Source organism: Accipiter gentilis, chromosome 33, assembly GCF_929443795.1.
Source record: "Accipiter gentilis chromosome 33, bAccGen1.1, whole genome shotgun sequence".
NCBI classification, from domain to species: Eukaryota; Metazoa; Chordata; class Aves; order Accipitriformes; family Accipitridae; genus Astur; species Astur gentilis.
This window is the reverse complement of record NC_064912.1, coordinates 14311623-14327603: the sequence shown is the minus strand read 5'-3', so window position 1 is coordinate 14327603 and position 15981 is coordinate 14311623. Positions and strand designations below refer to the sequence as shown.

Here is a 15981-nt window from a genome sequence, read left to right as displayed (position 1 = left end):
TTATATAAAACCAACACACCGCAGGCTGCCGGGGAATGGTACCTCCCCCAGACTCCGGCAAGTTAGTTACACGTAGCTTTCCTTTCATAAATCCATGTTGGCTGCCTCTAATCAAATTCTGCTTCTCAAGCAATTTCCCTTGCTAATTCCTCCCGAATCAGTTCTAACCCACCTATCCCCCTTGTCGCTAAGCTAGCCAGCCTCTAATCACTGCTGCACTGTGTGATCCTTTCCCGAGTAATAGGGGGTTCGGCACTTTCCTCCGGTTCTCAGCAGCCTAACCTGTCAGGAGCAACCTTCTAAAAATATCACTAAAGAACTCGGCTAATTTCTAATCCTCGTTTCTATTAAGATGGCTGCCTGTACTATGTGGGTTTCCAGACTTGGGATTTACAGTCTTCCTTAAGAGCGTCTAATCTGCGCAGAGCCACTTCTGTTGTTATCCAAACGCAAACTCCTCCTTTCCCCACCATAAAACATGATCCCTTTGGCAGCGGCTCTCCAGTCTGCAGGGCAGCATCAGCCAGCCAGCGAAGACACCGGCTTCTCCCCCTCTGCCTAGCTCACCCCGCTGCTTTTTGGCAAGCCTTCCAAGGGAGATCACTGGGGTCCCACTCCTCTTGGGTGCTGGGTAGGTGCTTTGTATGAAAAAAAAATCAGTCTCCGAGCCAAGCAGGGCATGTGATTTTCTTTGCAGTTCCCAAGTTCTTGAGTGTTGTGGAAATAGTATAACAGACCTGATGTATAGATGCATAATGGAGCAAAGTCTTGAAGTACCTTGTATAACTGGGCTTTCCATTACTGTTTGTATTTGGGTATTTTTTGCTGTTCTGTTTCTTCCTTCTTTTTAACACTCCCCTGTCCCCAGCTGTCAAAACCAACCAGGTCAGAAGAACAAGGAAAGTGGGGGCGAGTGCCATGCTCTGGCTGCCCCTGCATTGCCCTGGCAGATACCAGGTAGCTGGCTCAACTCTGTGAAGGGAAATCCTTTTAATCACATGCCATTGGCCAAAGGAACCTGGTGGAAGATGCTGCATGACTGTACTGTCAAGTACCAGGCATCTCTGCGTGCTAAAAGGAGCACGGACTGCTAAAGCTCTCCCTGGCCTTGAGACCACCAGGGTCTGCATCAAACGTGACTCGAGAGGCAGGTTCTGCTGGCAGGGAGAAGGGCAGCCGCAGCCCAAGCATGGGACCATCAGCAGATGAACAGTGCGATGTCTGATGGAAACACCTACCACCGCTGCAGAACGGTCTTCTAGGACACAGCTGGACCACGATGGCTCTAACATATATTCAGAGCAGCATCAACCAGGTTCCTTCAGCTGCTGGCTATACAGACATGGTGAGGAGAAACCACGTAAATCAAAGGACAACACTGCTTTGAAGGCAGATGGCCAGGGAAACTTTTACACTAGAAACTCGAAGCTGTCCTTTTTTCCTGAGAGCAGTGGGGTTGTGGGACAGCCTTCTGATGGGAATAAACTGCTTTTAACATTGGGTTTGGTTTGTTTATGAAGGGCATTACACAACGTAGTTATATTTTAACAGAGACTTGAATTGCATGACCCAGACGGTCTCTTCTCATATCAGTCTCCAAAGTCCATGTGTCTATAGCCACGCCAGGCAGAGGGGCAGGACTCGGTCTGCTTGACACAGCACTGCCTTTCACGCTGCTCCCAGACCTGAGCTGGTGTCTCCTTGTGGGGCTACGTCACACCCCCAGGGTGTCCCCAGGGTGGGTTCTGGGTGCTCCCAGCATAGACGTGGCACGGCTGTCCGAGAAGACCCCATGCAGCAAGCGCCGCAGCGGAGGAGATGAAATCAGAGTTTGCCCTTTGCAAACCAAAGGCCTGTGGCAGACTGCAATGCTCTGTCATCGCAGTTGTTCTTTGGAGGAAGGGCTTTAAATGAGGATCTTTGGTAATTTTATGGGTCCAGAAGGGAAAATTAATATGCGTGGAAGGCCTGGGAAGAGTGTCTGGCTGATGACGTGGTATCATTTAATCCAGCAGGATCGTGCTGTTGGGAAGACCAGAACACCAGTGCGGCCGGCTGTAAGCTGGCACGCACAGCAGGAGTCACGCGAACACCGTGTGGCTGGGTGATGTGGGAGACGGATGAGTGGTACATACCATTCCCACAGTTTGACAGCACAAATTGGCCTTCGCAGTTAGTCACCACATGCCTTCCTAAAACTCCTCTTCGATCTCATAGCTCCACTCTGCATCTGAGTCATGTACTACAGGAGAAAGTCAAGTGTTTTCTGGGGAGAGCAGAGACAGAACAACATTTTGTCTATTCTCAATCCTGTAACAAATGTCATTAAATCAATAGTCCTCACCTCCTCTGTGCGAAGCCAGTATTGTTACACACATTCAAAGATCAACATTTCTAAACTACACCTTGATCTCAAGGTGCCTTGTTAAAGTGAGAAAAGCATTTAAAAACACAGACCAACTGGGAAACTTTTTATTCGGTTGACTTGCGCGAACCCACAGCTGCAGCTGAGGCTTGTCCACCCAGACCGGTTACCACAGACCACTCAAACCAGTTGTGGTCCACTGAGGCTTGTCCACCCAAACCTGTCAGCACATGCTGAAGTCCTGCAGTGGGGCCCTGAGCGTCAGCCTGCTGTGACGAGGACACCCTCTCTCACCCAGCGCTCTGGATTTGTTTTAAAGCTTGGAAGTAACACGGGTGAAGCACTGTGATCCAGAGGGATGGCGTAGCAGCCTAATCCCTGATGAAAACATGAAGTGAAGATGGAAGAGGCAAAGGGCTGAGACACTCCCGTATCCTCAGGAGCAAACCAGTCCGACGTGGGCTTTTCGGGGGCACTCCTCGCCGTGTCCTTATGTGAGACACGCGTCCCACGCCTGTACAACGGGGTGTTCACAGCAGCGGGACTGCTTGTGTCCCATGGAGGTGATTCCCTGGGGAAGCGGGAGAGGCCTTCGTCTTCATCATCACCCCCTCTCTCACCCCCACCGTGAACTCATCTCCATGCCCTTCCCCACGCCCTGTTGCCTTCCATTCCTGTTCCCCCATCCCCATCCCATTCCCATCCCCGTCCTCATTCCCATTCCCGTCCTCATTCCCATTCCCATTCCCGTCCCCGTCCCCATTCCCGTCCCCGTCCCCATTCCCGTCCCCGTCCACATCCCACTCCCACCCCCATTCCCATTCCCATTCCCATTCCCATTCCCGTCCCTATCCCGCTCTCCCGCCCTTCCTCCCAAATCTGCCCCGTCACGGCCCCGCCCCCGGCGCATGACTCAGCCCGCCCTCTCCCCCCCGCCCCCGCCCCCCGGCCGCCGATTGGCCGCCCGCCTAGAACGCGCCGCAGCCGGCGACGGAGGGCGGGGGGCGCCATTGGCTGGGCCCGCCGCGACGTCATCCGCGGTGGCCGGGGCGGGCTCGGGAGCGTGACTCAGCACGTGGGCGCGGGCCGGGACGGCGGGAGGCGCATAAAGGCGGCGGCGGCGGCGGCGGCGGCGCGGCGACGCCGCCGCGTACCCGGGGCGAGGGTCGGCATGGAGCTCCCGGGGCTGGGCGAGCACTGCTCGGAGCGCACCTGCAAGCAGCTGGGTAAGGAGCGGCCTCGGGGCGCGGTGCAGGGCTCCTGCGCTGCCCCAGGGGAGCCGTGAGCGGCGACCGGTTCTCCGGGGCGGGGGGGGACTGGCTTCTCCCGACCCCGGGCAGCAGCCGTGCGGGTGGCCTTCGTCAGGGGTGGGTGGTTTGTGTACTGGGGGGGTCCAAATCCTGTACCCCGAGTCTGTACAGCGTGCTCTGGTTAGGAGCAGGCACCACTGCTGCTTCTGTAATGCCCCTCCACGTAGGTCTAGTAATAGAGTAATAGTTGAGCCCGGTGCGTTTTGGTTTCGTGCGTTGTTAAACTGTTAAGGGATGCCTTTTAAAGAATAAAAAGACTTCCGAGTCTGGACTTTGGGTTTGTACTCGAGTCCTAGCTCTTGGCTGGTGCCTCACTAAAGCGCCTGCACTCAAGGAGCTGCCGGGGTGTTTATGGCTTGTGTTAGTCTAACGCTGTGGATAAAAAGAGGGAAAACTTATCACTCCTAGTTTTTTAGTTTTAATGTTTGTGAAAAATGATGTACTTTCTCTAGAGGTAGTTGGATTGTGACTAGGCAAAAATTACTTGCTTTAGAATTTATTTGTAGTCTTTTCTAAGTACTCTTACAGCTCTTGGCTCTGCTCTGTGAGAATCTGTTTTTTCTTTTTTTTATTATTCTCCCAGACTTCCTTCCTCTGAAATGTGATGCGTGCGGGGAAGTCTTCTGTAAAGATCACATCCGTTACGATGACCACAAGTGTAGCTCTGCCTACAAGAAAGTAAGTTCCTATATGTGAGTCAGTAATTCACAGTGCAGAATTGCTAAGTCATGGATAAAGGCAGCTCTGAAACTTGACCTGTGGTTTCAATAGAAGCAGATGGGACAACCACAAGATGCAAGTTAATGATACAGCTGAATTTCAAATATATAGAAACATAACATTTCAGAGGTCAGTACTGCTAGATTCTAGTTTCTTTCACTTACACCACATCTTCCCAGAGAGGAGTGCTTCATATTTTAAGTAATATATCATGGCCTAAAACTTTCTGCAGTCCCAGCCCTTTAAGTTGAAGGGCAGCAAACGTGAACCTACAGAAGACATAAATAGAATAAGTCGGGCCTAACTTTGATCTCTGGGCTTTGAAGTGTTCAAAGGCTGTAATTCCTGAAACCCTGGAAGCATATTTAAAGTCAGCTTACCAAATACATTGCTACAAATTGATTTGGCAAAGCATGTCTGAGTCCTTTTTGGATAATGGTTTGCAGTTACCTTTGTGAAGTATATATTTAAAAACACTAGTAAATGAGTAGAACATAAACCACATGTGAATATACTGCTATCACCCTTGGGTAAGAGAAGGGGAAGGACAGAAAAATAATTGAGTTGGACTTCTAATCGGTGTTGTATGTTCTTAGAATGTGCAGGTTCCAGTGTGTCCGCTCTGTAATGCGCCTATCCCAGTACAGAAGGGGGAAATACCAGATATTGTGGTTGGAGCCCACATGGATCAGGACTGCAGATACAATCCAGCACAGCAGAAGCAGAGGGTAAGGAAATGGCTGCTGAAGTCTAAACTGCCTGCCTACTGCTTGTGAAGTTAGGTCTCCTAATGACAGAATGTGTAGAAGCTTGCTCTGTTTCATCTTAATTCAAAGGGCACTTGAGCATTCATGCTTCAGCTTCGTCATTACTTGGGAAGCTGATCGCAGAAAGCAAGCATTGCCAACTTCGTGTCCTCTGTTATTTAGATCTTCACAAACAAGTGCTTAAAGCCAGGCTGCAAAAGGAAAGAGATGATGAAGGTAGTTTGTGAACAGTGCGGTGGCAACTTCTGCATAAAACATCGGCATCCTCTGGATCATGACTGTAAAGGGAGCAGCCATCCCACCTCCAAGGCTGGGTAAGATCTATCTGTGATACTTTGAGCTCAAGCTGCAATTTCAGAGCTAGTGTTAGGGATTGGTGGGGAGCTCAGACAAATAGGGAATTGTGTGAACTGCTGGTCATGTCAATAAAATAGCCATTATTTCCTCTTTGTATCTCGGGCTTAATTTCTGAAAGTCTGTGAGCCAAGATAAAAGCTTGTCAAATGCTTTCCTAAAATTCTTTCAAGCTTACCTGTGTCAGCCTCACCTAATTAAGAATAGGCATTGGCCAACTCAAGTACCCTTTGGGGTCTGGATTTAAATACTAGAATCCTGAAGTTCTGCCCAGTGCATTGAAGTAACCAAGAACAATCAATACCCTGCCAAGCCAAGTTTAAATGTAGCTTTAATAAAAATCTGTCTCTTGCAGGCAGGTGTACCTTCATTGTTCTGTGCAATAGGATTGTAAGATTTGTGTGACAGATGCAGATAATTAAACCGGATGGAAGAGTGAAACTACTGGCAGTATGCATAAGAGATACTGAGCCTGGTTGTATTTCTTTGTAGATATGCAGCTCTGAGAGCCCCTCAAACTGCCTTCAAGTCAATGGGAGCAATTGGAGTGCCATCTAATGGGAGTCTTCAGCACAACAGGTATAAGCTGCAGAAGGAGAAAAGACAAACATTGTTTAAAAATAGTCTTGTGTCAACACAGTGTAGGAGTGTCACTGTCATACCTAACTGCTCTAGAGTTTGTAGTTGACCTTTAATTGGTGTTGGGAATGCTGCAGAGGGGTTCTGACAGCACAAGTAAATCTTTACTTCTTCGTACTGTAGTGATTAAAACAGCTATATAGACACAGGCATTAAGACATCAAGTTGTTGTAACAGCAGGTTGGTCTCCCACCTGCTCAGTGTGAGGCTTGGCCAAGTTCTGGAAAAATGATGTGTCATCAGAATGTTGAGGAAAGCATAGCAAGCATCTGAATTAACATAAATGGCCCAAGGCCTTTCCTGCTATGTTGTATCTCCTTGTGACTGAAAGTTTTAGTTGTGTAACTCTTACAGTGCATTCTTATGTCTTTCAGATGCAGATAGTAGAGACTCTTCACATCGGGATCAAACCTTTTGTCTACTTTAAAGTTAATCTTGTCTATAGCTTGTTAAAATTTTCTATGCAATTAACTTATTTTTGTATCATAATGTTGTATGCATTCAATAAACTGTTGCCCTTTCCAAGCCAACTTTATTTGTTCCTATACTTGGAATAAAACTTCTAATACTTTGAAAAATACTTGGTGGAGGAAACTAGGGAATGGAGGTAGGAAGAGTAAAATTACTATGAAACACAGCTGGCTTTGCTTAGGTCATGCTAAGTCTGAACTATGAGTCTCCTAAGATGAAAGTCTAAAATACAAGCTACTGTTACATGTCTCAATCCTGTCGGAAGTGAGCTGGCACACAGTGCAGCATTCTGCTTGACAGACAACATACATCAACATGAAGTGAGTTTTGTATAAGCTGCCTCTTGGTTTCTGAATGTCATTGGAAGTACTTGATTTATAAAGCCATACCTATTTTTTCTAGGCTCTCCCTAAGCAATTCATTGAAGGCTAGCGCTCACAGAGGCATGCACAGTATAATTCTTCATAATTTATTGCCCCTTAGATTGAAACCTGGATTGGTATGGTTATTTTTTGCAGTTGGGAGGAGGGGAAAAAGAAGCCAGAGAAAGTAGCATCAACTGTTTGTGTCTCATATAATGAGAATGAGGCCAAAATAGAGCATTGTCTAGGGAGGCTGTTCTTGCTGTCTTCCTGAAAAGCGTAAACAAGTGAAGATATAATAGATATGCTCCATCTATTATCCTGATCAGCTATCTTGGCTCTTTAAAACTGCATGAATATCCAGCTGCTTAGCTTGAGGCTTGAAATACTGTAGGTTGATGAAATGGAAATGTGCTGTTAATGAACAATGCTAATTCCCCAGCTGGGATCTAAGTAGACCTCTCATCCAGCTAATTGTGAGAAAAATGCCAAGGCTTACTGATGATGTCAGGGGGTCAAGACCTCAATTTCATGTGTCATTGGAGCTGTTCCTCTGCACACTGGGGCTGGTGGGCTGGAGTGTTGGCTTAGGACTAACTGAAGGGTAATTGCAGTCCTTTGAATCACCTGCAGCTATGAGTGCCCAATGCTGTTCTGCTGAGGTGGGAGGATGAGCAGTTTGCATAGAAGAGAATGTTGTGTTCCTTGACCTGGGAAAAATAATCTTTGATAATACTGTAAGATATGTGAGCATAAGTGCAGGTAATGCATATGCTTTATACAACCTTGAGGTGTACTGCAGTTGTGCAGACTGTTGTGTGTCTCTTGTTTCTCTTTGAAGAGGTAGAGTACAAATGCTGCCTAAAGAGGAAATGTGGATTTATGGTCCTTCACAGGGATAGCACGTAAACAATTGCCATATTGAGATGCAGGCTCTTCATCAGAAAGGGCAGAGAGAATGTGATTTCTGGCCAACGTGGAACAAAATACCCGTGCTATCCCATATTCATGTTTGGCCCAATGTGATTTCTTCTCATCCAGGGGAAGTTCTGGGGGAAGATCAAAGCTATATGGAAGGCTGTAGTTGGCCAAACTGAATATGTAATGTAGGTATGAGTTACCGCTGCTGATTCCATGTAGTCTAACCTTATGCAATCGTGATCAAAATTGTGATTTGACAGTATCTGTAATACTGTGTTTAACCACAGGATGTCACAATAGGATATGTAATAAAACAATCATTATTTTAGGAAGTCTAAACATCGAAAAAACATGCTTTCCCTATCCACATTGAAAGAAAAGCTTAAATTACAACTCTAATTTTAGATGCCACCACCTACTGATTATCCTGTGTGCTCTAATGCCATAACTCAGCCCTAGCACATTGCTACAGTACTATAGGACTTTTATAATCTCTCTGTATAATACATAACCGGCCACATGTCCCCGAATGATGCCGTGCACCCCACTGGTGGTCTGGGATGGGTTTTCCAGTGGAGAGCAACAGCAAGTGCTGACTGGCATGAGGACACAGACCAGAGCCGAGAGGCTCTGCCCAGCCCAGCAGGGATGGGTGGGCGACGGGATTAGCACCCCGCAGTGTGGGGAGGAGGTGGAAGGAGAGCGATGGCAGAAGGTGTGACCCTGCTTTGGGCAGGAGAAAGAGGCAGAGGTGTGAAGGTTTACCTCTGCCTGTCGGTGCGTATAGCGGTACAGGGGGTCGTTGGCACCAGCATCTGCTGCCACAGCCAGCAGCTCAGCTGCTACTGGGATCAAAGCAAATGGAAACAAAAACCCTGTTTCAGGTTGTCACAAAAGAGAAAATGCTCCATCTATGTGTGTGTTTGTGGTAAATATTCCTGCCCTTAAATTACCAAGGGAAAGGGAAATGGAAATGTTTGTGCACATGGTATTTATAGAAAATGAAAACACAGAAACCAATTTGTTCCCTGGAAACCTCGTGCTAGGAGATGGTTTTCTCGTCCCTTCAAACTGCAGCGTTTGCCTCTTCCCAGCGCATTCCCTCACCCCGATCAGGACAGTGGATAACACTGTCTCAGACACGGAGCCTTTAGGATCTGCTGGTTGAAAGGAATCACCATCATTCTCCAGAGAGCCGCATCTCACTGCGTTAGCAGCTGGCACGGCACCCACGGGGCAACATGTCAGCCTGCCGTGGCCAGTAGCACCCTGCCTTGTGTGGGGAGCAGCCGGGCTGGCCTTCCACCTGGTGTCCGTCATGGACAGAGCAGGGCTGGGTGCTGCCAGGCCCTGGGGGGTCCCTGTCAGCGCGATCCCTGTCAGAACCTGGGGAGTCCCAGTCAGAAGCTGGGGGGGTCCCTGTCAGAACCTGGTGGGATCCCTGTCAGGGTGCGGGAGGATCCCAGTCAGAACCTGATGGAATCCCTGTCAGGGCGTGGGTGGATCCCTGTCAGGGTGCAGGAGGATCCCAGTCAGAACATGGAGAGTCCCAATCAGAAGCTAGGGGGTCCCTGTCAGGGCGTGGGTGGATCCCAGTGAGAACCCAATGGAATCCCTGTCAGGGCGTGGGTGGATCCCTGTCAGGGTGCAGGAGGATCCCAGTCAGAACATGGAGAGTCCTAGTCAGAAGCTAGGGGGTCCCTGTCAGAACCTGGTGGGATCCCTGTCAGGGTGCAGGATTCCAGTGAGAACCCGATGGAATCCCTGTCAGGGTGTGGGTGGATCCCTGTCAGGGTGCAGGATTCCAGTGAGAACCCGATGGAATCCCTGTCAGGGTGTGGGTGGATCCCTGTCAGGGTGCAGGATTCCAGTGAGAACCCGATGGAATCCCTGTCAGGGTGCAGGAGGATCCCAGTCAGAACATGGAGAGTCCCAGTCAGAAGCTGGGGGGTCCCTGTGAGGCCCCGGGGGCGGTTCCGAGCCCGGCGGGGATCACCCAGGCAACGGGAGGCGGGGCACGTTCTGTGGCCCCGCCCCTACGCGGGAGGCGGGGACGTCGTCTTCCGTGGCGGCTCTCGGCGCACAACGGTGACGTCAAGCGCGCCTCCAAAAGCCGGCCGAGCACTCCTCAGCACGCGTGTACCAGGTGGGCGTTTGAAGTCCGAGCGTGACTTCCTATTGGTCGCCCGCCTGATTGGCATCCCGAGGACCAACCAAACGCCTCCGTTCTCTCCTTGTAGCCAGTGAGAGGGAGGGGGCGGGCTCCGGCGCCAAGCGTGGGGCTCAGTTAAATGTGCAGAGGCGGAAGGGCCGAGAGGTGCGTGCGGGCGGGGGGTGAGCGGCGGTCGCGTCCCCTGTGCTCCCACCCCACGGGGCCGCCGTTGGGCGCCCGGCAGCAGCCTCGGGGGGCGGCGGCGGGAGCCCCGGGGGTCTCCTTGCCCGGCTGGGGGCTGCGGGAGAGTCGGGGCGGCGGTGACTGAGGGGCTTGCTTCCCTCTCTCGATCCCCCAGCCGCCTGCCCCGACCCCCGCGGGGGGTGGGAGCTCGGTGCCGGGCCTGCGCTGCGGAGGAGCTGGTGGGAGGTGCTGGAGACGGGACAGTAACGTTGCTTTTCCCCTGAAAGACGCTCTGGTGGCTGCTCTTGAGAACCTACGGCTCAAATTTATGAACTTCTTAGTCACGAAGTTTTAACTCGCCCCTCAATAAAAGGAGAAGCAAACCCAGAGGTCTTGTGTTGGGAAGCCAGCGAGTAGGTGCCTCCCAAGTGCTGCCCGCTGGCTGAGGCGCTGCCTGCCCGCCCGGGGCCTGGTCGGGTCTGGGCCTGGCAGAGGTACGGCTAACGAGGTGCCACTGCGGCGGAGGCGTCGAGCACTTGGGTCCCTGTCGCTCTGTCAGGCGGCACAGGAGGCTCCTACCCATCGGTTGTGCGGGTTCAGCTGTAGGCGTGCCTACCCAAGTGGGTTGGTGGGTCGTTTTATCTTTCAGAGCATGTTTCAAGCTAAATATTTGTGATTGGGTCAACTGTTGCGCTTGTGCTGTTATCCAGAAAGTGACTGTGTTGGGGCAGCCGTTGAAAGCCACTTAAATCAGATTTTTCTCTTGGAGAAATAATACACACTTAGAACTAGACTTGGTTTCAGAACCAGGCTTTCTCCAACTCGCCTGATGCCTTCGCCCTTATGTCAGTGTAAAATGAAAGGTAAAACTCATGAGATATAATTCTTTAAGCATGGTTTTTCCACATTAATCTATATGAAAACAGGAAAACTTGCGGTTTAAACAGAACTGATCGTTTAAAACTACCTGTTTAGTAATGAAGTAGGCTTACTTTTTGCTTGTGGGCATGCACACATATGTATATTAATGAGATGACTTGAGAGTTGCATTCATGTCTTTTGAGAAGAGAGAGGTCTGATTGGTGTTAGCTGAAGTAGACAATTGATCAAACAGTTCAGTGTGGTGCGTTATAACCTACAGAAAGCACAGCATCAGTTATGGGGGATCACTACCAGGAGGGTCAGTGAAGCATTTTCCACAACGGGGCCTGAGAGGACAAGAGGCGTTGAGTTTTCTACAGGAGAATGACGTTTTAGTTTTACAGTAGCTTAACTGTAATGTATTGCTAAAGGAAGCATGATGAAAATTCTCCAAAATGGATCAAGATTCAGTGCAGACATACATTTCATAGTTAAGTAGTCACAAACAATTGTCATACCAGTATAATTATAGTATAACACTGTCTGTATATGAGACTGACCTTAAATATAAAAAAAGATTTTAACTGCAGTTTGCTGGTTTTTATTACAGAACAGTTCTATTTTAGAATGCCGAAAATGAATGTGGAAAAAAAAGAAAAGAAGGCGGAAAAAAAAGAAAAGAAGGCAGAAAAAAGAAAAAAGCTAAAGCAACGTGTCGCCCAAAAGGAAGAGCTGGAATTGGATACTGAACCAAAGAAAAAGAAACAAAATCTGCAGGTAGGTTCTCCTAGTTTTGACTGTTTAATTCAATAAAATGTGGATATATTGATACCCATGATGTGATGGGGTTTAGAGATTTAGTACTGAATCTGAATGTACAATTTGATTCAGTTACAATGATTCCTTGGATACGATGTACCTAGAGTGAAAGTTAAAAGGAGGAGATAAATTAAGCCAAATCTGGATATGATTGTAGCAGTCAGAGTACATGATCTCTGTTTGTTTTGGATGCTTCTGTGAAAGACAGAGAATGGGTGAGAGAATATGAGTGAAAGGCAAACCAAATGGCTTTAAGCAACTGTCATATGGCAATACAGGCATAGCTTAAGTCTTCATGTGATCCTGAGTGGTTGGAAAAACATGAAAGATGTTTTCTTGGAAATGCTCTTGATTTTTGGACAGAATGTCAAGTGGCCAGAAGGTGTCAGCAGTCTCTTTGTATTACTGAACATTTTATGAATTAATTTTATGAGAATGAAATTAGCAATATTGAGATGTTGTTTAAGTGGAAACCTACAGCTGTAGATTTTTTGTCATGGTAATGGTACATAAACAGGGTGATTCAGTTCTGCTGTTCTGGGTGGTTACTGTAGAAGGTGGACCAAAGAAATATGAAGCAGTTTGATACTGTTGAGAAGTGGAAAAGGAAAGGAAAAGGTTTTTTCCTCAGGAATTCTTGAGGTGATGTTAAGCCATGGTCTTAAAACCTCTTATGTTTCCTGGCCTAACATAAAATAGATGTGAAAGCTGCTTGCTATTTCATTTATCATGAGATGTATAGCTCAGTGGAGATCATATAATTAAAAAGTAGTACTTCTTATTTTGTTATTAGACTTTATTTAAGCTCATTGGTAAGAATATTTTTTGAGAGCTTTTGCATGCATAAGTGTCTCTAGCTATTACATTTAGAGTTTGTGAAGCATAATATAAGAAAAGCCAACCTATTGGCAGTAGCTATTCAGAGGTCTGTAAATTTCTGCAGTTTTGAACTCAGCAGAAACGTTCCTAACTAAAGAAGGGAAAGATTGCATCTTTGTCTGTATCAAAACAAAAATGGAAAATCTGGTATTCATGGCTTAATAAGAGGGAATGCTTCTCTTTTCTGTTGTAGGGTGTGTATTATAGACTTTATATTCACAGTACTATAATTCAATTTGAGTGAAAATAATTTTCCAGGATGAAGCTGTGAAATTGAAATGTCAAAATTAAAATTTTATTGCCTGTGACATCTGTATAATTTAATGTAAAAGCAGAAAAATTCCCAAGTGGGCTTCAAACCCATAGCAGGCAGGGCCTTTTTGGACCATCTGATGTCAAGTGATAAGTTTTTAGAACCCCCAAGTTTTTTTTTGTTAGCCATGCAGACTGTAGGACTCTGAAAGAAAGAGCAAATATTAAATGGAAAGAAGAATCCTTAATACTATTAGGGAATGCCACTAGGCACAACAGTTCTTAGAATTATTAAAGTTGGTGTCAGTGGGTGGCTTATACATGTATATAGTGTTAGTTTTAGGGAATACCATATAAGGTCTATGACAAGCCATTTTTTGGCATCAGCTTTCTAAACTGTAACTGTTGATAGTAGGAAAGTGTAAGTTAGTGGACCACATTTTTTGTTTGAAATGGCTGCTGAGAATGAAAAATGTGGGGCAGATCTTAAAAAAATTTTACTTCAGAAATGGTTAATGAAAGTTAGCTGCTTACCAGTTTGATTGTTATTCAGCATGTGTATGCCCAGCTTTGTGTAAAATACTTGGTTAAGTCACAATGGCATTTACACTTCAAAATGCTTTTCATCATCAAACCTTGTCAACATAGAAAATGTAGTAGAAAGGAGTGTAAAATTGCTTTGTGTGTACTGGAGGAACTCCGAGGCTGCAATGATGTGTTCAGTTAGTCTGTGTAGTTCTAAGAAGAAATTTGGAACAAAAATTAAGGCAACTGCTGAGAGTGTTTATTCTACAGCCTTACGTACTTAAATTTTATTTCTGTTACTTTAAAATAGGCTAGAACCTTGATAGATGTACAGAAATTCCTGAAGCATGATGACTGGATTCTGATGAGCTGTGATTGACTTTTAATGCAATAACTGAATTAAAGAAAATTTTTTTTTGGCATTCTTAAAGTAAGGATGGGTAGACTCCAGTTTCTCCTAAGGAGTCTCGTATGTGATGGCAAGAAGTCAAAAGATAGCTATATAACTTCCTGCTTTTGGTGGGAGAGAGGTTTCACTGGTTCATTAAGTCACTTCCCTGTGATTTACTTCTTTTTCTGTTCTAGTACAGCAATTTTAGTCTCCAAAGTGGAAAATGTAAATCTCTAATTGATTTTGTTATAGAGCCGCAGGCAGGCAAGTTGAAATGTGCCTTAAGTGACTGGATTTAGTGTACATTGATCATTCCTTCATGAAAGTTGTTTCAAAAATTCTTACCAGCCTAAGACTAAAGCATTTTTCCTTGGAACAACTTGACCTTTCAGAGTAATCTTGATGTTTTATTGATTTTCATCTACTTGGTTTCTTCTGTTTACATTAAATAACAATGAGCAATTTAAGACCAATATAAATGTTTTCATGAATGATCTTAGAACCACACATTTCTAGTGGAGCTGAGCAATAAAAGTTTTTAAACTTAATTCAGCCTTGTGGTTTTTCTGACAGATTTTCATAATGTTACTGTTTTATTTAGCTACTTGGCAATAAACCCTGCATTTTAAACATGGATTTTTATTTTTTTTAAAGGCCTGGACATTAGTTTTACTTGGGTTTTAGTGATTTTGTAGTTTACAAACATACTTCTGATAGTTTGAGTTTATTCTTTTGAATTGTCATGTAACATAGGCATAAGGAAAAGAGACTGGTGGTCTGAAGTACTGGAGGCTTAAATAAAAACTTTCTGAATAACCTTGTCTGAACACAAATTAATTTTGTTTCAGTTCTCTGAAAAAAATATTTACAATACTGTTAACAAATAACAGAAGCGTTAGAAGTGCTTGCTTGCAATTACCCCTGTCTTGCTTTTCTTTGTGAATTTCTTCACCCTTCAAAATTTCAGCAGCCTTAGTGCCACAAAGCTTATCGAAACAGCAGTACTGACACTTGCAACACTGTAGGTAGGGAACAACATGTTGTGGTTGCTTTGTTTATGAAGGCTATTTGAGTTCTACCCAGAATGACCTTACTGTATCAAAGGATCTTTTAACCTTGTAATTTCAGGGTAGATCTCGTTTCTCCAGTGCTGTTTTCAGAGCTGCAGGCTTTCTACAGAAGAGTAAGAAATGATTCCAGAGTTGAACATCTATTAGGCAAGACTCAAAATTCATAATCCATAAAAACCAATATTAATTTCCTGTTCCTTCCCAATTTAGTATAGTAAACATTGTAACTTTAAGGAAAATTACTATGACTAAGAGGCAATCAATCTTTATAAATTGAATCCTGTTGTTCATGGTTGAAGGGTACTTTAGGTAATGCTCATACAGTCAGTGGGTGTTTCCTTGTATGTTCCTTGTTATCTTCAGCATTGCAAATGGTTGGAGGAGGAGGAGGAATCAACATTTTCTCCAGATAAAGGCAAAATCAGTGGGAAAGGAATTTAATTTTTGAGATTCCATACAGATAGTACAAACAATGGCAAATAAACAAGTAGCTCATGGTGTTTCTTTAATCAGAGGGCTAGCGTGCAGGTGCCCAAACAGTAAGATCCGTTTACTAAAGGGAAAATGGCAAAATTAGCAGGGAAGAGGTTTTTATGTTTGGCTTTTTGGAGGTTATCATAAAGACCACTAAGGAGTTATTAAGCTAGTACTACAGCAAAGCAAACCACAAAAAACAATTCTTTAAAAGCATTGTTTGCTTGTAGTGGTGGAAAACCCCATAAAATTATGTTTAAGCTGTGAAGATAAATGTTTTGGCATGAGCTTAGGGGAATAGCTAGGAATGCTACTTTGATACGATCTCTAGTGCTGCTTGTAATCAGGTAACTGGGATAGTAATTTGAACGTTTAATGAATGCAAACCAGACATTCATGCTACAAAACCAATCAAGCAGATACTGTAAAGCTAAAGTATATTTATTTATTTGACAACCCACTAGTT

At 45.7% G+C, this 15981-nt stretch overlaps 2 protein-coding genes across 2 annotated transcripts in view; both read left to right on the top strand.

Moving 5' to 3' along the window:
- Positions 1–3421: 3421 nt before the first annotated feature.
- ZFAND2A (zinc finger AN1-type containing 2A) lies at positions 3422–6703 on the top strand. Its single transcript, XM_049791642.1, has 5 exons — positions 3422–3591; positions 4259–4353; positions 4992–5123; positions 5325–6095; positions 6530–6703. The coding sequence occupies exons 1-4, from the start codon at positions 3537–3539 to the stop codon at positions 5478–5480; spliced, it is 438 nt and encodes a 145-aa protein (XP_049647599.1). The 5' UTR covers positions 3422–3536; the 3' UTR covers positions 5481–6095; positions 6530–6703.
- Positions 6704–10007: 3304 nt separating this feature from the next.
- The window catches only part of C33H7orf50 (chromosome 33 C7orf50 homolog), a 135132-nt gene continuing 129158 nt past the window's right edge, over positions 10008–15981 (top strand). Inside the window, exons 1-2 of the mRNA XM_049791628.1 lie at positions 10008–10055; positions 11716–11882. Coding sequence (XP_049647585.1) covers positions 11733–11882 — 150 coding nt within the window. The 5' untranslated portion in view covers positions 10008–10055; positions 11716–11732. The remainder of the gene's footprint in view (positions 10056–11715; positions 11883–15981) is intronic.

Excerpts from the sequence above, each read along its gene's own strand:
- ZFAND2A (XM_049791642.1), top strand. The coding sequence starts at position 3,537 with ATGGAGCTCCCGGGGCTGGGCGAGCACTGCTCGGAGCGCACCTGCAAG. Across the intron at positions 4,354-4,991 it reads GTAGCTCTGCCTACAAGAAA|AATGTGCAGGTTCCAGTGTG; the intron begins GTAAGTTCCTAT and ends GTATGTTCTTAG. Across the intron at positions 5,124-5,324 it reads CAGCACAGCAGAAGCAGAGG|ATCTTCACAAACAAGTGCTT; the intron begins GTAAGGAAATGG and ends TCTGTTATTTAG.